Raw genomic sequence first — 22,179 nt, forward strand, 5'->3', positions numbered from 1 at the left:
TCCAGTGGGGTGACTTCTGGCCAGCATGCTGTCTGTGGTTGGTGCAATTGGGAGTTTCTAAAGTTAAAAATGGTTCAAAGCAATGGAGTAAGTGGAAAAGGAAAATACTGACTGAAAAGAGAAATAAAGAATGCCCCCAAAGGAGCTCAACAGACTTAAAAATATTCTTAAATTAGATATTGATGTTTTAATAAAAGATGTTCAAGAGACAGCAACTTTTGTGGCACCCAAACATTGCCAAAGAAAATGGAATGTGTGGTCAAAGGTTAAACAGATGGCATGAAAATGGAAAGTGAAATTAGAAGAAACTAAAGGACTCTCTGGACCAGCATGGACAGTACCCAGTATGAATAAACCAGAGGCAGAAAAAAGGACCAAAGGCAGAGAGAGAGAGAGAGAGAGAGAGAGAGAGAGAGAGAGAGAGAGAGAGAGAGAGAGGAAATGGGGAAATTCAAGGGAAAAACAGCAAAGGCAGCAAAAGATTTGGCCTGGTAAGACACTTAAAAACTGGAAAAAATGCCAAACAGGCAGATGTTTGATGAGAGAATGTATGCATTGATCTCAGCTACCGCTAAATGAAAACTATTTGTTTTCATATTTTAGTTTGGCCTCTTATTTTCTATTCAAATTCCCAATATCTCCTCAACTTTGTTTTGGGAACTAAAATGAAATATTTTCTTTTATAAATGAAAGTATAGCCGGGAATGGTGGTGCATGATTGTAATGCCAGCATTTGGAAACCTGAAACAGGAGGATCCAGGTTACTGAAACCAGTCAAAAATCCAAAAGCATATTTATACAAAATTAGTTTTTGAATACACTCTTCACTTTCTCTCTCTCTCTCTCCCTCTCTCTCTCTCGGGTCTGGAACCCAGAGGCATTTGACCTCCGAGCTACACCTCCTGCCCAATTTTTAATTTTTTATTTCAAAACAGGGTCTCACTGAGTTGCAGAGGGCCTTACTAAGTAGCTGAGGCTGTCCGCGAACCGCGATCCTCCCGTCTCAGCCTCCCAAATGCTGAGATTACAAGTTTGCGCCACCACGCCAGGCTCACTTACTCTATTTTTTCTTTGCTTTCTGTGCAACCTGCAGTTGCATAGAAAACTTCCATTCCTTTATCCTTGATGGTTTGTGACATAAAGTATTCTGACTCCTGACTTTTCCAGATTGTTTCCTCTGACAAAATTGTCCTTTTCTGCGACGAAATCCAATTAATCCTTTAGAATTCAAGTTTGCTGCACTTAAAAAATATTTAACTTCCTTTTCTTTTAGCCAGACAAAATTAGACCCCTTCTGTGATTTAGCATGTAGTGTGATAGAATTACTTCTGGACTTGTCTTGGGCCTCATAGTTGTTGGTCAAATGTTCACCTTTCAAATAGGGACAGAAGAATCTTCCAGAATATTGATCTTGATAGACTTGAAATTCAGCTGTTGACCCATATTTCAATAGCTGTACAATTCTGACAGTTAAGTAGACTCTAAAGCATTCCATATAAAATAAGATAACCCTGCCTTTCTCCCATTCTCATTAAGGTGCTAAAACATGTTAATACAGCTGGTCGTGGTGGAACATACCTGTACTTGAGAGGCTGAGACAGGAGGATCACAGGTTTGAGGCCAGCCCCAGAAACTTAGCCATACGCTCAGAAACTTGGTGAGATCCTGTTTCAAAATAAGAAATAAAAGAGGTTGGGAGTGTAGCTCAGAGGTAGAATGCCCAGGATTCAATTCCCAGGACCAGGGGGGAAAAAAGAGAATATTAATGCATGTAAGTCACTCGCCTCAGTGTGACTTAAGTTCTCCCAAATGGAGTTATTTGCATTGTTACCATGATCCAGGTATAAAGCTAGGTACTTTTTTGTAAAAATTAAATTAGGAAATGTATTTCATATAGCTGGGCATGGTGGCTCATGCTTGTAATCTCAGTATTTGGGAGGCTGAGACAGGAGGATTGCAGTTTGCAGACAGCCTCAGGGACTTAGTGAGGCCCTTTGAAACTCAGTGTGACCCTGTTTCAAAATACAGAATATTAAAAATAGGGCTGTGGGTATAGCTCTGAGGTAGGATGCCCCTGGATTCCATCCCTAGTACCGCAAAAATATATTTCATATAATAATAGCATTATGATTGACATGTAATGAATACTCAATAAATGCTAGTTGATTCTACCCAATGCTGACAATAAAGCCTTAGTGTGCTACTATAACACTCTCAGGACTCTGAAGCATCCTCTTCTGAAGCAGCTGTATTTCACAGAGGGGCAGAAGATTTAAAAAATTATAATGTTCAGGCGTGTAATGCTGGACGAATCACCTTCCCGAGGCTCAACTTCAATCTTTGTAAAAATAAGGAGGTGTTGGCCGGCTCAATAGTCTTTTCCGCCTCCCACTTGGGGTCATTGTGGACGTCTACAGAGACAACATAAAAAACAATGATTACACATACATAATACAGACTGGTGATGACAATGAAGAATAGAATTGTAATGTATCCCAACACTGATGATAATACTGTGCCATGTGTATGAGTGTCCTTACCTCAACTCATCCTAGATATCAGTCCAAAACTACTTTAACTGAGAGGACTGAAAAATTCCCAGACTGAAATAATTCAGTTTATCATATAGTAAGATTAATCATCATCGCCACCACCATCATAATCACTATCACCATCATCACCACCACCATCATCCCACCATCACCACCAGCAGCAGCAGCAGTACCATCACCATCATCACCATCACCATCACCACCACCATTGGTAGCAACAGCATCACCACCATCATCATCACCACCATCATTGTCATCAGCAGCAGCAGCAGCACCATCACCACCACCATCATCATCACTATCACCATCATCACCATCACCACCAGCAGCAGCAGCAGCAGCAGCAGCAGCACCATCACCATCATCACCATCACCATCACCACCACCATTGGAAGCAGCATCATCACCACTATCATCATCACCACCATCATTGTCACCATCATCAGCAGCAGCACCATCACCATCATCACCATCACCATCATCACCACTATCATCATCACCATCACCACCATCATCATCACTATCACCACCACCACTACCAGCAGCAGCACCATCAGCATCACCATCACCACCACCATCATCATCACCACTATCATCATCACCATCACCGCCATCATCATCCCACCATAACAAACACAGCACGTACTATGCTGTAGGTACAATTCTACAGATTGTGCAGATTTTCAAATGTGCATAACACATTCATAACATCTTCATATGGTGCTCAATTTACTGTTCTTAGCTGTTCATGAGAAGCTCAACAACCAGTCTCCTGATTTCAACACAGCCTCCTGGGAATACTACTTGATGCTCCCTTCTGAAGATGGCGTGGAGTTTTTAATTGATGAGGATAGCTATGGGAATAGTAAATGGAGCATTCATTGAGCACCTACCACATACATCCTGCTTAATGTGAACAGCTCTGTGAGGTATGCATGGTTATGTATCATCACCACCATCATCATCACTGTCACCATCATCACCACCACCATCATCCCACCATCACCACCACCATCAGCAGCAGCAGCACCATCAGCATCACCATCATCACCACCATCATCATCACCATCACCACCATCATCATCCCACCACCACAAACACAGCACTTACTATGCTGTAGGTACAATTGACTTCACAGGTAAGTCAAGTCCTAGTGCTTATATTCAAGAAAACAGAATTACATCTCAAATACAAGTCTGTCTCCTAGAAAAACAAAGTATTTCCAATGACCAACTATAAGTGGAAGAGTGTTAACTCCTCTGATGCATTTAATTATGTTTAGAAAAGAAACTTGATGGACTTGAAGGAGGAACAAGTCATGCACCAGGCTATCTATTAGAGATAAAATTAGGAAGTCAGATCACTTCAAAAGAAAGAAACACAAGCCCCCAAAGGCTTAAGCAAAAGTGAATTTATTTGTTTAAGTAAGAAGAACTCCCACAGGTAAGACAGACTTCAGGTATGGCTTGATTCAAGAACTCAAACATCAGCAGAACCTCATTTCCATCCCTCTGTTGGATTTTACTTTCTTTGCACTGACTCTGTTACCAATAAGGGACTCCCCTGTTAAAGGTCAAATAGTTCCTGGCATCAGCAGGCTTATATCTTCATAGCTGCTAGTCCACAGACAAAGAGGAGCCTGAAAAAAATCTTGGGATCTGGCTCTCTGAAATAGATTTGATTAAATTCTCAAATTCCTCACTCATCCCTATATGAATGCCAAATGACAAATAACCTCACAGTCTCCCACAGAGAGAGAGAGTATCCATCGCTCCTTGCTTTCAGATAGGCCATGAACTTGCATTGGCTTATGATTATAACTGGATGTGATGTGACAAGTTTTGAAAATCCCTTGTGCAGTGGGCCCTCCCCATGTACGCCTCGTTGTAATGGGGGACATATAAGCAAGAGAGATACGTGAATCTCAGTCTCCTCTGGATAAGCCAGTCAGTCCTACAACAGACACACTCATTTGCATGAGTAAGGAAGGCCAGTATCAAAATATCACCCAGATAAGCCCAGCCTGGATTATCTAACAATCAGTTTATGGGAGATTCATGAGGATAAATGATACTAAAAGTTTTGTTACACAGCATTCCTGTAGCAACTGCTAACTGATACACTCTAGTTGCCCTAACACAGGTTAACTTGTCCAGCTCTATTAAATAGTTGTAATGAGGACTGAAAGCTTGGTCGCTTGACTTTCCTTGGGTAGAAAGGTGGAATCCGTCCCACCATGACCACACAGATTATGCTTCCCTGAAGAATCAGAGGGCTGCACCAGAACCTTCTGTGGATCCTGGACAAACACAAAGTATCAATTCCAGACTCTGAAGATGGTCTACAAGGGCTCATTTCCGGACTCCAGATCCCAGGTACCTCCGGCAAACGCGCCCCAGGGCAGCCTTCACCTCCTTGTTCCGGAGGCTGTAGATCAGGGGGTTGAGCATGGGCGTCACCAGGGTGTAGGACAGGGACACCACCTGCTTGCTCTCCGGAGAGTAGCTGGCCTTGGGGCGCAGGTGGATGACCCCCGTCGTGCCATAAAACAGGATCACCACGATGAGGTGGGAGGTGCAGGTGGACAGGGCCTTGCGGCGCCCCGAGGCCGACCGCATGCGGAGCACCGCGGCCAGGATCCCCGCGTAGGACGCGGCGATGAAGCAGAAGGGAACCATGATGACCAGCACCGTGGCCGCCAGCACGTTGGCCTCGAAGACCCTGGTGTCCGCGCACACCAGGCTCAGCAGGGGCGCGATGTCGCAGAAGAAGTGCCGGACCCCGCGCGGCCCGCAGAAGGGGAAGCTGAAGAGCCAGAGGGTGAAGACCAGCGCCACGGGCGCGCCGGCCAGCCAGCAGGCGGCGGCCAGCCAGCGGCACCGGCGCGGGCTCACCAGGGCGCCATAGCGCAGCGGCCTGCAGATGGCCACGCAGCGGTCCCAGGCCATGGCGGCCAGCAGGAAGCACTCGGCCGAGACGCAGCCCAGCACCAGCAGCAGCTGCAGCGCGCAGCCCGCGGGGGACACGCCGCGCCCGGGCCGCAGCAGCGTGTCCAGCAGGCGGGGCGCCACGGCCAGCGAGAAGCAGAGCTCGGCCAGGGCCAGCTGGCGCAGGAAGAAGTACATGGGCGCGCGCAGGCCGCGGTCCAGGCCGGGCAGCGCGGCCATGAGCGCGTTGCCGCCCAGCGCGCCCAGCGCCAGCGGCAGGAAGAGCGCGGCGAGCAGCGGGCGCAGCGCGGGCAGGTGCGCGAAGCCCAGCAGCACGAAGTCGCGCGCCCAGCTCTGGTTGGCGCCCGCGGGGCCGGCGGGGGCGCAGGCGGCGCGCATGGCGGGCCTGGGGGGAGAGGGGCGGCGGTGAGCACGGCCGGCGGCCTGCCGCCCCCGGGTGCGAGCAGGGAGCCCGGCCGCCGAGGGGGAGGGGCAGACCGCCTCCGCCCTCCTCCCTGCGCGCGGTGTCGCCATCTGGCCCCCTCTACAGAGTCCTGGGCGGACTGCGTCTCCTCCTCCAGGCCCCTCTCCTTCCACACCTGCTCCTCCTCCAGGTCTCCACATTGCCTTCCCAGGACCCCCTCTTCCGATGACCGGAATAACATAGCTGGCCTCCCCCTGCCGCTATTTGGTCGTGGCTGTAATTTGGTTTTCACTTGCCATCCCATACCCTCGAGATGCTTCTTTCCGGAGGTTTCCTTCTCTTCCTGCTGGTGTTAAGGTGCCCTTGCTCCTCTATTCTTCTCCACTGACCCTATTTAAAGCAATTCCCCAGAGCAGGGCGTGGTGGCGCACCCTTGTGATCCCAGCATTGGGGAGGCTGAGCCAGGAGGATCGCGGTTGGAAGACAGCCTCAGCTACTTAGTGAGGCCCTTTACAACTCAGTGAGATTTAAAAAAAAAAAAAAGAATAGAAAATAGGGCTGGGGGTGTAGCTCGGAGGTAGAATGTCCCTGGGTTCTGTCCCCACTACCACAGAAAAATAATAAAATAAAATAAAACAAAGCAATTTTCCTCAGTTCAGGCACGCCGGTCACTCTGACCTCTACTGGATTTTTTTTATTTTTTATTTTTATTTATTTATTTATTTATTTTGCGGTACTGGGGGTGGAACCCAGGGGCATTCTACCTCTGAGCTACACCCCCAGCCCATTTTTTTATTCTTTATCTTGAAACAGGATCTCACTGAGTTGCAGAGGACTTCACTAAGTAGCTGAGGCTGTCTGAGAACCGTATCCTCCTGTCTCAGCCTCCCGCATGCTGGGATTACAAGCGTGCGCCACCACGGTCTCTACTGGATTCCTGAGAGCATGCCTGAAGTTGCTTTGTTCCTTTGTTTACTTGTTGACACTTAGAAGTTGCCCCACTTAAAAGGTGATGTCCATGAGGGCATCTCTGCCTGGCTGTAGAAGCGTTCCTGAGTGCCTGCTACAAAAGACACACCCTATAAAATTCTGCCTCCTTCTCCATCCCCATGTCTTACCACACTTCCTGCTCATTAGCAAGATTTTGGAGACTTCATTACCGGCGACAATGTCTGCTATTTTTTCTCACCCAAGGCCTCTGCTCTCGCACAATTTGGTGCCCTGCCTCTGTTGGCATTGCTAGAATTTTCTCCGCCTCCAGGTCTACGTTACAATATCGCCTTCTTCTGAGGATCCCCTATTCTGATGTCCGGAATCATATAGCTGGCCACTCCCTCCTACTATCTGCTTGTAGCTGTAATCTGGTTTTCCTTCAACAGAGTCTATTTCTTGTGTAAACGTGTGAACATAGTGGAATATGCTGCCTTCCATCTAGCACCCAGTTTACTCTCCATGAAATGGTGCTATAACTTGTCTTTAACAAGAACTTTTGTTAAAAAAATAATAATAAATGAAGTAGAGCTGGGCATGGTGGTGCAGGCCTGTAATCCCAGTACTGGGAAAGCTGAGAAAGGAGGATCGCAGGATCAAGGCTAGCCTCAGCAATTTAGTGAGACTATCAGCAACTTAGTAAGAGCCTGTTTAAACATAAAAAACAAGCCAGGTGTGGTGGCGCACGCTTGTAATCCCCGTACTTGGGAGGCTGAGACAGGAGGATCACACAGGTTCGAAGCCAGACTCAGCTACTTAGTGAGGCTCTCAGCAACTTAGTGAGACCCTGTTTCCAAATAAAATAGAAAAAAGGTCTGGGAGTATAGCCTGGAGGTAGAAAGCCCCTGGGTTCCACCCTCAGTACCACCAAATAAATAAATAAATATAAAAAACAAAAAGGGAGGCGGAGACAGGAGGATCTGGATTCGTGGACAACCTCAGCTACTACTTACTGAGGCCCTTTGCAACTCAGTGAGACCCTGTTTCAAGATAAAGAATAAAAAATAGGGTTGGGGATGTAGCTCGGAGGTTGAATGCCCCTGGGTTCTATCCCTGGTACTGCCAAAAAAAAAAAAAAAAAAAGTCTGGACATGTAGTTCAGAAGTTGCCTCTGGTTCAAGCTCCCTCCCAGGGTGAGGGTGGGAGAGAGGGAGAGAGGGAGAGAGGGTGAAAGGGAGAGAGGGAGAGAGGGAGAGAGAGAGAGAGAGAGAGAGAGAGAGAGAGAGAGAGAGAGAGAGAGAGAAGAGAAAAGAAAGAAGGAAAGAAAGAAAGAGAAAGAAAGGGAATGAGAATGGAAATGAAAGTTGTAATCCCTGGGCCTAAGATGTCATATTCAGTAAGTGTTGGTAAATAGGTACATAGAAATCGGTGTTAAGTGAATCCAGAGCCTTTCTACACCCCTATTATATAGATGAAGTTTGGCTGACTAGTACACACACACACACACACACACACACACACACACACACGCTCATCCGTCCATTCATCCTAGCCCAGAAGTATTCTGTATTCCAGGCACTGTAGCAGGAGTGGAGCTGGGATCCAGAGATGAAGAGGAAAGTCAGATCTGCTCCCTGGCCTCAGGTCACTTCACCGGGTATACATATATCAAAAGGTTAAGCCACAAGCCATACCCCTTAAGTATATACAATTTTCATTTGCCAATTATGCCTCAATAATTTGAAAAGGAGAAAAAAACATAGATCTGATCCACAGGGATGTAAGGATACAGGGAGGTGCATGTCAGACTCTAAACCACCTCTAGTACCTGATAGAAATCTCAGCTCAGAAGTCCACACCACCGGGCAGATGTGGAAAGGACCCAGGTGGATTGTGCCTGGTGTGATGCTAGTTTTACCATAAGTTTTGATTGTTCAAGGAAACATATTTCCATATATGAAGGGAGTCCTCAATTTCATCGCCTTTAGATGGAGACTGTAGTGATGCTTCCCTGGTGATGATGGCCAAGATTTCACCCCAGCCCATCAGAACAGAGGCTGGCACAAAGTGAGGTCACAATCAGTCATTGTTCCTGACTAGTAAACAATCCCAGGTGCCCCTTTTTGGCTCTGTGGCTCTGGGAGGGTTTCATCCCACCTCAGTCTCCACTTCCACCGGCGTAAGGTGGAGCTAAGAAGACCCAGCCCACCAGGCTGGAAAGGCCGTTTTAGTATTGTGATCTGGGGGCACATCCAGGCATGGTTCCTGCTGTGTGACCCCAGGATTGGGAATTTGGCGAGGACTCAGAGCCCGTGCTTCTGCATTGCATTTGCAAGAGTATTGAGGCTGGTAATGCAGGAATATCTGGAAGGCTTTGAGACATGCTACCTGAAGTAAGGATGAGGCTCATCAAGTTTAGTGTGACCTTGCCTTTCTCCCTCCATGACTCTGGAGCCATGGCCAATCCACCATCCCCACCAAGTCGTTGCTAAGCCCTTACTTACACACCTCTTACAACAGGGAGCCCATCGTGCCCTAGACTTCAGGAATGGCTACAGCGATCTCCCGGCCAGCATTCATCTAACACGACTGGCAAGAGCGTAAGTTGGAAGAAACTCTTTGAAAGGGCACCTTGGCAACATCTGCCCATACTTGGACACTCCGGAAATCTCTGGCCTCTGCTGCTCTCCTTCTAGAAATCTGTGCTACTGATGGATTTGAAAAAATGTATTCAAGGAGCCGGGCATGACGGCGCATGCTTGTAATCCCAGCATTTGGGAGACTGAGACAGGAGGATCGATGGTGGTTTGTGGACAGCCTCAGCTACTACTTAGCGAGGACCTTTGCAACTCAGTGAGACCCTGTTTCAAAATAAAGAATAAAAATAGGGCTGGGGGTGTATCTTGGAGGTATAATGCCCTTGGGTTCCATCCCCAGCAACACACACACACACACACACACACACACACACACACACACACTCACATGCATTCAAAGCCTGTGTGTGAGGTTGGCTGAAGCAGACAATTATGTCTAAGAATGGAAGACGGGAAGGACACTAAAGCCCGCTGATAGGGGACCACTCTGGATTAATCCATAGAAGCGAGGTGCAGAATACTGTGAAGAATGTCCTATAATTGACGTAGATGGCAGGGGAGATGTGCGTGTGAAGTGTGCAGTGAACACAATGCACGGCTTTGGGAAGACACGGGAATCTGCTCTCATTGGTTGCTCCTGCAGAGGTCCGCCAGGGCTGAGAGAAGCAAGGAACCGTCATCCTCCTATATCCCTGGAATACTTTGAATTTTGTACTTAGGTACTTATTTTGCTTCTAGAAAGTTTGCTAAGTTTCAGGCAGTAGTGAAGGAATGAAAGCCCCTCACAAACTTGCTATAGAAATCTTGGATCCACTTATACATGGCGCTTAGAAGAGTCAAATTCACAGAGACGAAAAGTAGAATAATAGCTGACAAGGACTGCTGGATGGGAGGGATTGTTTAACAGGGCCCACGTTTTTGTTTTTCAAGATAAAAATAATTCTAGAGGGAAACACACACAGTACTGTGTACATGTGTGCTTGCATCACTTTGAACGTCACTATGATGCACAATTACTCTGCACCAATAAAAGCATTAAAAATAGTTCTGTTTGTGGATGGTGGTAAAGGTCGCTCAGCATTGTGAATGCACTTAATATCACTGAACAGTACCCTTGAAATGGTTAAGACAGTGACTTCTATGCTACGTGTGTTTATTATGATATAAATGATAAAAAAAAATTTTGGTGGTACTGGGGTTCCTGGAAGCCCTTCTATCTCTGGGTTACACACCCAGACCTACTTTATATTTTGAAACAGGGTCTCTTAAGCCAGCACGGCTAGCTTTGAACCTTTGTGATCCTCCTGTCTCCACCTCCCAAGCACGGGGATTACAAGCATGCGCCACCACACCCGGCTTAAACTTTTTTTAAAATAAATCCAAAATAACACAGTCTTTTAAAAATAGAAAAGAGTACTCCCTACGGGTGTGTAAAAATAGAAAAAATAAACCCCACTCTCTACCAACTAATTCTCATAATGCAATCGAAGTAATAAACAGGACTCATACTTTGACTCATATCTTTCAGATTTTGGTTATGCACATGAATTTTTTTATGATTTCACTCCTATTCTAATGCCATCTAACATTTGGGGATGAAAAAAATAAAGCTTACCTATAATTCCATCACCATGGATCATTCCTGTGAGTGTTTTGATGCTTTTTTCTTTCAATTAGACAAATTGTGTGTGTGTGTGTGTGTGTGTGTGTGGTGTACTGGGATTGAACCCAGGGGCATCTTACCTTTGAGATACTCTTCAGGCCCTTTTTTATATTTTTTATTTTGAAACAGGGCCTGGATAAGTTGCTGAGGCTGGCTTTGAACTTGTGATCCTCCTGTCTCAGCCTCCAAAGTTCTAGGGTTTAGGTGTCACCACCAGGTCCAGCTAGATTTCACTTTAAAAACAAAAGTTGCGAGCCAGGCGTGGTGGCGCACGCTTGTGATCCCAGCATTCGGGAGGCTGAGACTGGAGGATCGCGGTTCGCGGACAGCCTCAGCTACTTAGTGAGGCCCTCTGCAGCTCAGTGAGACCCGGTTTCAAACTAAAGAATAAAAAACAGGGCAGGGGGTGTAGCTCAGAGGTTGAATGCCCCTGGGTTCCATCCTCAGACCCACAAAAATAAAATAAAATAAAGTTGCAATTGTTTTTTAATCATATTTTGAAATTTTTGTTTTTATCCATGAAATAGTTTTTCATTTCAATAGGCAATATTTTCCATGTTATCCAGACAATAGTCTACTATATGGTGATGGCAAATACTATGTAACCAGTTCTAATTTACATAAGTGAATGAGGAGGCCCCAGTTTCTTTGTTAGTCAAATGAGATGAGTGAGGTATTTACTCAGAGAGGTTGTGAAGATAAACTGAGCCAATGTATTGAAATTCCTTGCATTTGATAGTGCTGTCTATAATGCCATCAAGCCATATTCAATATTTTACAATTTTTTATATGTTGTTTTATTGAATAAATTTTTGACTTTAAAAAAATGTATTGGTGCATCGTAATTATACATACATGCACGTAGAACATTTGTGTTTCCCTCCAGGTCTCACCTGCTTCCTCCTTCTCCCCATACATAATATTAAAATTGGTATTGATAACTTCATATACAAACATAAGACTATTTGAACTGTATTACAAATAATGCAACAATGAAAAATCCCTGTAGACAAGTTTTAGGCTTCTCTTACCTTTTTAGTTGGATTGTGGTGAAAGGGAATTGAGAGAACGAGGAGTAAGAAAAGCAACAAGGAAGGAAAGAAGCCAGAAGGAAGGGAAGGAAAGACAGATAGAAGAAAGGGAGAAAAGGAGGAAAGGGAAGGAGGGGTCATTTTAGAACTTTAAGGTTTTCCTGGAGCTCAGCCAATATCTGAGGTTCAGATCAGAAAACAGTGAAGCTCAGAGAGGGTGCGTCTTTCCAAATGTCCAGCAGTCCTCTCTCTTCACCTCCACATTCCTGCCACCACCCTGCTCTATAAAGTTATATCCGGACAATGGATTAGGCAGGAAATGGAAGCCCAAGAAGCTTTGCCAATGTGGAAAGCAACACGGGACATGCATACCGCCTCCCCCCAGATAGATCCTCAGAAGGGCCGCCCCTGGCCCTTGAATGTTTGTTCCCCACAGCACAGCTTTAAAGACTCACCTTCAGCCACACACGGCCCAGGCTGGCTGAAGATGGGTTGGTGATATGAGCCTCCGGCCAGGGATCTTGAGACTGTATATTCTCCCTGAAGACCACAGAATTGGCACTCATTATCTACTCTCTGTGGCCATCCACGCCAGTGGGAGCTGGCCCTGCCTTCATCCCTTTTTTTTTTTTTTTTTTGGCAGGGCAGGAGTGGAATCCAGACAAGCCCTGGAGGGGCATCAACTGCAATACTGATGTGGGAAATGTCTATTGATGAAAACTAAAAGGACAATATGGATCTATTCATGCTGTAGAAAAACACTGTGGAAGTTTGAAAGGCTGAAGTAGAATTATGGCACATGCCTGAAATCCTAGTACTTGGAAGGCTGAGACAGGAAGATCACAGGTTCCAGGTCAACTTCAGCAACTTAGCAAGACCGTGTTTCAGAAATAAACGAATAAATAAATGAGCTGGGGTATAGTTAGGAGGTAGAATATCTCTGGGAGAGAGAGAGAGAGAGAGAGAGAGAGAGAGAGAGAGAGAGAGAGAGAGAGAGAAGAGGGAGAGAGAGAAGAAGAAGAAGAAGAAGAAGAAGAAGAAGAAGAAGAAGAAGAAGAAGAAGAAGAAGGAGGAGGAGGAGGAGGAGGAGGAGGAGGAGGAGGAGGAGGAGGAGGAGGAGGAGAAGGGGGAGGAGGAGGAGGAGGAGGAGGAGGGAGAGGAGAGAGGAGAGAGGAGAAGAGGGTAGAGGGGATAGAGGACAGAGGGCAGAGAAGAGTTTCCAAGACATTTCATTTAGTAAAATCAACAGGTCTCAGGGTGATATGACAGGATAACCTTGTGCCATTTGTGACAACATGAGAGGACTTGTCATACACTATGTTAAGTGAAATAAGCCAAGCACAGAAAGACGAATACTGTCACATCTCACTTTTATGTTCCATCTAAAAACATGGAACCCATAAAAGCAGAGGGTAGAATTGTGGTTATCAAGGGTTAGGAGTAGCAGAGCGAGGAGATTTGGGTCCAAGAACACAAGATGTCAGGTAGACAGGAGGAGTAAGTTCACAGATCTACTGTACAACATAGTGACAGTAGTTAATAACAATATGTTGTATCTTTGGAAGTTGTTGAGAGTGGGTCCTAAGTGTCACCAGTACAAAAATGACAAGCATACGAGGCAATACGTACTAAATAGCTTGATGTTGCACAAATACCAAAACAGCAAGTTGTACACTGTCAGCATATGGAATTATTTCTGTCAACTTAAAGAAAAATGTGGTACTGGGGATTGAACCCAGAGGCATTCTACCTTTGGGCTACACCCCCATTCCTTTCCTTTTTCTTTTTTTGGGGGAATATTCTGGGGATTAAATCCAGAGGGGTCCACCTCTGAGCTACAGCCCCAGCTCTATTTCATTTTTTATTTTGAAACAGGGTCTTCCTAGATTGCTTATAGTCTAAGTTGCTGAAACTGTCCTTGAATCTGAAATTCCACTGTTTCAGACTCTCAAGCACTGGATTACAGGTATGTGCCATCACATCTGGTTTATTTTACATTTTTTAAAACAAAATTTTATTGGTGGATTGTAGTCATACATCTTAATGGGATTAAAAAAACATGTGGAGATATACATGCATACATTACCCAATCAACTCTCACCCAATCCATAAACCCTTCCCTCTCCCTCCCTCCTACCCATGCTTGGCTTCCTGATTGACTTTGATATGTTTAAATACATCATGTGCTTTAAAGAGTTTCCCTCTTCCCCCTCCCATTCCCTCCTCTATAAGATCCCTTCTTTATTTAGAGTTCCTCCTGTTACCCATTTCTCCCTAGTTTTCGCACATTAGGAAAAGCATCTGATTTCTTATTTTTTTGTGACATTTCACTGTAAGTGCCATAATTTTGTTTTTCCTTATGGCTGGGCAAAATTCCATTGTGTACACATCCCATAGTTTTGAAATCTACTCATCTGTTGAAGGACATCTTGGCTGGTTCCACAGTCTGGCAATGGTGAACTGTGTAGCTATGAACATGGTTGCTCATGCATTAGTTTGGTGTTTTGGTTTTCACTCTTTTTGGTCGATACCCAGAGGTGGTCTTGCTGGATCATGTGGTAAGTTCGTTTTCCTTCTTCTGAGGATCTTCCATACTGTTTTCCAAAGTGGTTGCACCAACTTGCAATCCCACCAACAATGTGTTAGAGCTTCTATTTCTCCACATCCGATCAATTACAGTTTTTTTTTTCCTCCTTGGAAGTCCTTCTTTTAATTTCCACACTTATTCCCACTTACTGAAAGCCAGAAGGTGAGTAACTTTGACAAGATGATCCACTCACAACCAATTTTTTAAAATAGAGGTCACTTGGATCTGGGAATCTGCTGAGAAATGAGGTGAGACACCACAGCTTCTAGTGCTTCCTAGCCACACGGTTACAGGGACCCGCTGGCCCTTTGCTGTGGAGCAGGCCCCGGTCTCAGGCCTGCCGCACGGCAGGCTCTGGACCCAGCCTTGCCGGCTCCAGACCTGGCCTTGCCCCACAGCAGTCTCCAGGCCTGGCCTTGCTGGCTCCAGACCTGGCAGCAGGCTCTGGACTCCATCACTGTGGACAGGATGTCTATATAGGTTCCCATTTTTCCTTCCATACATATATATTTTTTTGGCGGTACTGGGGTTCCTGGAAATCCTTCTACCTCCGGGCTACACTCCCAGACCTATTTTTTTTTAAACAGGGTCTCTTAAGCCAGCACGGCTGGCTTTGAACCAGTGTGATCCTCCTGTCTCTGCCTCCCAAGCACGGTATTACAAGCATGCGCCACCACGCCTGGCTCCATTATTTTTTTTAAGTAGGAGAAAACAGCATGTGTCATTTGCAGAAGCTGGGAGCCCAATTCCCTAGCAGCAATGGATTTTATCTTCCCACTGAAAGCAGAGGCCCACAGCCTTACCATGGAGAGAAGGATCCGCTGCTCCAAGCACACCCTGGCTCCCAGTGCATCGCAGAGGAGGGCGGCAGTCATGAGCATTGAGATCTCCTGGGATGCCTGGTGTAGGGAGCCGTCCTGGCCATATGGGCTAGGCTCCCTCTGATTCACCCCGGACATTTTTCTTACACAGTATGTTGTCTAGAATTCCTGAGCACGTGCAGCAGGAGCAGGCTACTTTTGGGGAGATTTCTTTAAAAATTAAAGGTAGATTGGATTGGATCTGTCTGCCTCTCCCAAATACTGACAGCTGCCCCTGCTGCCATCTTGGTCTGTCTCTGTGAAACTTTTTCTTAGCTTATTTTTTTAAGGGGTTCTTTTTTTGTCTTTTTCAGAACCGGGGATTGAACCCAGTGCACCACACCTGCAAAGCAGGCGCTTTGCCACTGAGCTACATCCCGGCCCCTGAAACTTTTTCTTACATAGTATGTTGTCCAGAGCTCCTGAGCATGTGGGGCAGGAGCAGTCTACTCTTGGGGAGATTTCTTCAAAAATTCAAGGTGGATTTGATTGGATCTATCTGCTGCTCCTGAATACTGGCCACCGCCACCTTCTTGGTCTCTCCTAGAGTATGTTGTTGTTAAGAATTCCTGTGCATGTGAGGCAGGAGCAGTCTACTTTCTGATCTCTTCTGTGATGTCCCTCCAAAAATCACTTTTCTTGCAGTGGTGGGCACCACGCTGCAGTCTTGCCTCTGAGGATTGGCAATGGTACAGTGCCGCAGACTTGGCTCAGTCCAAATGGGGTGCGAGTCCACTCACCATCGAACTGATCTCAGAAAAAGATGGACGTGGATAGGGTGCCATACTGCAGCCACTTATCTGCAGCGATTCTTTCCCCTCTAGGAAATTAATTTAAGTTCCTATTTACGGCGCTTTTGGAAAGAATCTGACATGGATCAATGCTTCTTGTGCATTTGAACACTTTATTCTAGACACAAGATTTTTTATATTTCCCCATTTCCCCATGATTCCCTAGAAGTAAAGTGCAAACACCCAAAATACAATAGTGAGATACACATGCAAATCACCAACCCTGAACAAGACAAAAGTGAGGCCTGTGACATCACAGGTCTTTGTGATTGAAATCAGTCCCATGACCCTACAGGTGGGTCTTGTGCTTGAGTCAGCCCCTTTGGCCTTGCAACTGCAGAGGCTTTTAGTGGGCAAATTCCAGAAGAACAAAAGTCACACCCAAAATCACTTGAAGAATCCAGTTTTTAAGAGTTTTCTTTAACCCTTTCGGAACTTTTATTCCTAGGGCTTAGTCCAATGTCCTTTTCTATCTAGCAACCTCCTTTGAGCTGAATGGGGGATGAAGTCCGAGATTCCAGCTTTCATACATGTAGTTGGCGTAGGGAAATCCGTGTACATTTATGATGATTTAGAGGATTTCGATGAATGTCTGCTGGACTTTGTCTGCAATACCATCTGCTGTCTGAAAGGTTAAGCAAGCTCATAACACAGTTTAGCAGATAAATACCAAGAAATAACATGAAGTTTTTAGATTTAGTTGTCAGATGTACTTCTCTAACAGCTGAGCACTTTTCCTCAAACAATAGGCTTATTAGAAGCCTATTCCTCTTTTAATAATCCATTTCCACACCACAATCCTTCTGTAACATGCTTTTAATCTTTCTAATTCCTTTCTTTCCCATTTGGGACAATCTTAGGATAAGCTCCTCTTCATACAAAAATGCTTTCTTATTCTCACCATATTTTCTTTCTTTCACATTTACACATCTATTTTATCTGTCCTTTGTTCTGACATAGCTATTTTATCCAGGTGGTGTTGCCCTGTCTCCAGGCAGCGTATCACTAGGTGCAAAGGTCAAGATTCCTTCTAGCCCTTGGCTCTATTGTAATGGTTAGAATGAAGGTCAAAGATAGGAAGGAGTTCTGCATTTGTAATTACTGCCTGGAATGCTGCCACTGCATCTAAATTCTAACTAGATTTTATTACCATTTGAACAAAGCCGAGGATGTTTAGAGGCTTAGACAAATTACCAGAAACTTTATTTTCCACGGACTCAGTTTCTCCCACAGTCCTGATCTTACACCAATTCGTGTGGAGAGTTAAAAGAATCATTACCAAAAGAATAATAGTTATGAAAGAATATCTAAAAGTGGGGGGGAGTACTTTTGGCCAGAGACCACACCCTCTCTCGGGGCTTATTTCTCGCATTGAGAATCCGCCTATTAGCTGCGTGGGTGGTCTCCACGCAGATGCCGAGAGGAAGTAGGTCTCGGCAAAGTCTTGGCTGTACAGCATACTGCACCCCTACAAGCCTCTCTGATCCTAACTGGCTGAGGCTGAGTTTACATGCTCCACCCCAAACAAACCTCTCTGATCCTGCCTGGCTGAGGCTGAGATTATGTACAAGCCTTTCTGATCCTGACTGGCTGAGGCTGGTTTAATATGGGCTATACATAATGGACTGAAATCTTCAGAACTGTGAGCAAATAAACTTTTCTTTCTCTAAGTTTTTCATGTTAGGTGTTTGGTAACAGTGAGAGGATATTGACTGAATAGAAATTGGTCAGCAGAATAAATTTTGTCAAAATGGCATACTACTAAAACCTACAGATTGACTGCAATCCCTATCAAAATGCCAATGTCATTCACAGAGCTAGAAAAAAAAAATGGTTCTAAAAGTCATATGGGAGAACAAAAGACCATAGCTAGAGTAATTCTGAGTGATAAGAACCATTCTGGAGGTACACCAATACCTGATTTCAAATTATACTACAGAACAGGCCAATGGAATATAATAGAAAATACAGATTCAAATCTTCACACTTGTAACGAGTTGGTTTTTGACAAAGGTGCCCGAAACATATATTGGAGAAAAGACAGCCTTTTTTAGCTGAGCATGGTGGCACATGCCTGTTATCCCAGTATCTGGGAGGCTGATAACAGGTTTGAGACCAACCTGAGGAACTTAACAAGACCCTCAACAAATTAGACAGACCCTATTTCAAAATAAATTTTAAAAGGTAGAGGTGTAGCTTAGAGGTAGAAGGCCCCTGAGTTCAATCCCCAGTACCTAAATAAATAAATAGGATTTCAACAAATCGTACTGGGAAAACTGGATACCACATGCACAATGAAATTAGGCCCCTATCTCTCACCCTGCACAAAGGTCAACTCAAGATGGACCAAAGATCTAGAAATTAGATCAGGAACTTTGCAATTACCAGAAGAAAATTAAGGACCAATTCTCCAACATATAGAAACAGGAAGAGAATTCTCAATAAAACCCCCCAAAGCTCAGGAAATAAAATCAAGAATCAACAAACGAGATGCCATCAAATTAAAAACGCTTCTGTAAAGCTGGGGATGGTGGCACATGCCTAATCCCAGGACTAGGGTGGCTGAGAGAGAATAATCACAGGTTAGCGGCCAACTTCTGTAACTTAGCAAGGCCCTCCACAACTTAATGAGGCCGTGTTTAAAAATAAAATAAGGCCAGACGTGGTGGCACACGCTTGTAATCCCTGCACTTGGAAGGTAGAGACAGATGGATTGTGCAGGTTTGAAGCCAGCCGCGCTGGCTTAAGAGACCCTGTTTCCAAATAAAAATATAAAAAAATAGGTCTGGGAGTGTAACCCGGAGATAGAAGGGTTTCCAGGAACCCCAGTACCACCAAATAAATAAATTAATTAAATAAATAAAATAAAAAATAAAAAATAAAAAATAAAATAGGGCTGGGGGCATAGCTCAGAGGTAGAATGTAGCTCAGTCTCTAGTAACACACACACACACACACACACACACACACACACACACACACTTCTGCACAGCAAAGAGTCTCAAGAGACAGCCTACAAATTGGGAGAAAATCCTTACCAGTTACCCCTCTGAAAGAGGACTAATAAATATATAGCTGTTGTTTTCTTTTAAAAAATAAATCTAGAATAAAGTCAAGGATCACACAGTGCATACACTTATAATGTTTCATGTTTCTTCATCTAGAAAAGGTTATATATATATATATATATATATGAATATATATATAACCAAATATATATATATATATATATATATATATATATATATATATATATATATTGGTTAATTTGGCCAGATTCCAGTTAAATACTTTTGGAGAGAATACTGTATAGGTAGATGGTGCAGGGTCCGCTCTGGTACATCACATCCAGAGGCACCTGAGGTCAGTCCAGCAGAGGAAGATTTGTCCAGGAGGGGGGAGGAGAAATAAATTCAGGTGTGGTGCTGTACAGCAGGGTGACTCTAGATAACAGTAATGCACTAAATACTTTATATGCTTTTAATGGTGCATTACAGTCTCACATCGTAGCGTAAATCATGTTGACAGTGACATACGCACACAGCACGTGGTAGCCGCTTCCCCTCCTCCCCTTCTCCCCTTTCCCCATACAGAGTACTGAGATTGATATCGGTATTGTCACATATATACACAAAGCAAATGGTAGTCATTCTTTCGTGATCCTCACTCTTCCCCATCCCTTTCCCTTAGAACACCTCCCTGGCTCCACGGAGGTTTCTCCTCTATGATCTGGAGTCCCTCTGGTATCCCAATTATTTCCTAGCTTCTGATATTAGAGAGAACATATGATCCTTCGCTTTCTGTGATTGGCTAGCCTCGCGTAACATAATGTTCTCCAGGTCCTTCCATTTTTCTACAAATGACATAATTTTGTTCTTCTTTATGGCTGAGTAGAATTACATTGTGTGGATATCACATAATTTTGTAATCCATTTATCTGTTGATAGACACCTAGTTTGGGTCAATAATTTGGCTATTGTGAATTGATGTCCTGGATATTTAAAAAAGCTATAAGAGTTCTGAATGCTTCCATCAAAAATAAATGGTAAATGAGGAGCTGGATGTGCTTACTCTAATGTGAACATGACACAATATATATGCATTAAGACATCACATGATGCCCCATTAATATGTACATTTTATGAGTTAATCAAAAGGACAGATATAAAAAGGAAATAAAGTCAGAATAGTATAGTGACACCAGCATATCCATATTCACAGCAGCACAATTCATAATACCCAAAGTTTGGAACTAACTGAGGTCAGCAGGTACATGGATTACAAACCTGTGGTGGATCCATACAATGGATTCCACCTAGCCATAAATAAAAGCAAAGTTATGCCATTTGCGGGCAAAACAGATGGAACTAGAGAATACTGTGCTGAGTGGGATTAGTCAGTCTCAGGAAGTGATGGGCAGTATGTTTTGTCTCATCTGTGGAAGCCAGAGAGAAGTTGAGATACAAAGGTACATCAGAGAAATAAGGAGAGATGCCAGTAGAATAGTAAAAGAAGATTACAGGAGGAAGGGAAGGGGAAGAAGGCTTGGTGAAAAAATAGTTCAAATAATGCTATGCACATATACAAAGTTATCAATATCAATCTCAATAAAATGTATGAGGAGGGGGAAGGAGAAGGATGGGGTTTGGAGAGAAACATACGAGGCGCTGCGTGCATGTATGTTTCTGTCATTGTGAACCTCATTATGATGCAAGACTGCAATAAAAGCACCAATAGAAGCATATAAAATAGCCGGGAGTGGTGGTACACACTTCTAATCCCAGTACTTGGAGGATGAGACAGGAGGATCGCAGGTTCAAAGCCAGCCTCAGCAGCTTAGTGAGGATCTCAGCGACTTAGTGAGACCCTGTTTCCAAATAAAATATAGAAATAAGTCTGGGGGTATAGCCGAGAGGTAGAAAGCCCGGTATCAAAAAAAGCATATAAAATATAAAAAAGGAGTCGGCCTCTGTGTGTGTGTGTGTGTGTGTGTGTGTGTGTGTGTGTGTTACTAGGAATTGAAGCCAGAGACATTCTATCTCAGAGCTACAGTCCCAGACCTATTTTATTTTTTATTTTGAAACAAAGTCTCACTAAATTTCTGAGGCTGGCCTGGAACCTATGATCTTCCTGTCTCGGTCTCCTACTTCCTGGGATTACATGTATGCATCACATTATCACATTGCCTGGCTCATTCTCTCTCTCTCTCTCTCTTTTTTTTTTTTTTTTTTTTTTTTTTGGTGATACTGTAGATGGAACCCAGGAGTCTTCTACCTCCAAGCTACACCTCCAGCCCTAATTTTTTTTTTTTTTTTTGGTGGCACTGGTGATGGAACCCTTCTAACTCCGGGCTGCACTCCCTGACCTATTTTATATTTTATTTGGAAACAGGGTCTCTTAAGCCAGCTGAGGCTGGCTTCGAACCTGTGCAATCCTCCCCTGTCTCAGCCTCTCAAGCGCGGGGATTACAAGCGTGCAGCACTAGGCCCGGCTCATTCTCATTTTTATAGTGAAACTTTGGAAAGATATTCATGGGATCCACATGCTTTTGAATGATGCAGGTAATTAATGAAATGGTCTCCCAAACACAAATGAAAATGTATTTGTGAGAGAGGTGCCGGAGGAGAGATGAGGTGCATGCAGCTACAGGAGCACAGTTCCTGGGGAAATGACACCCTGCAGGAGATGGAGATGGGAAGAGACAGGGAGGCAAAGAGAAGAGGAGGAAGAGAGAGACAGATTTGCTTCCCGTTATCTAGTTTTCCATCTTTCTTTCCTTTAGTAACCTCCTTCATGTATTCCAGTTATATGGCCTAG

The 22,179-nt window shown here is 44.5% G+C and overlaps 1 protein-coding gene across 1 annotated transcript; it reads right to left on the minus strand.

Moving 5' to 3' along the window:
• Positions 1-4,903: 4,903 nt before the first annotated feature.
• LOC308268658 (olfactory receptor 10A7-like) lies at positions 4,904-6,013 on the minus strand (the record flags this gene model as incomplete). Its single annotated transcript, XM_080703771.1, has 1 exon — positions 4,904-6,013. One exon carries the CDS (start codon positions 6,011-6,013, stop codon positions 4,904-4,906), a length of 1,110 nt encoding a protein of 369 aa, XP_080559897.1.
• Between the last annotated feature and the right edge of the window lie 16,166 nt (positions 6,014-22,179).

Source organism: Muscardinus avellanarius (assembly GCF_963383645.1).
Source record: "Muscardinus avellanarius genome assembly, chromosome: 10".
NCBI lineage: Eukaryota > Metazoa > Chordata > Mammalia > Rodentia > Gliridae > Muscardinus > Muscardinus avellanarius.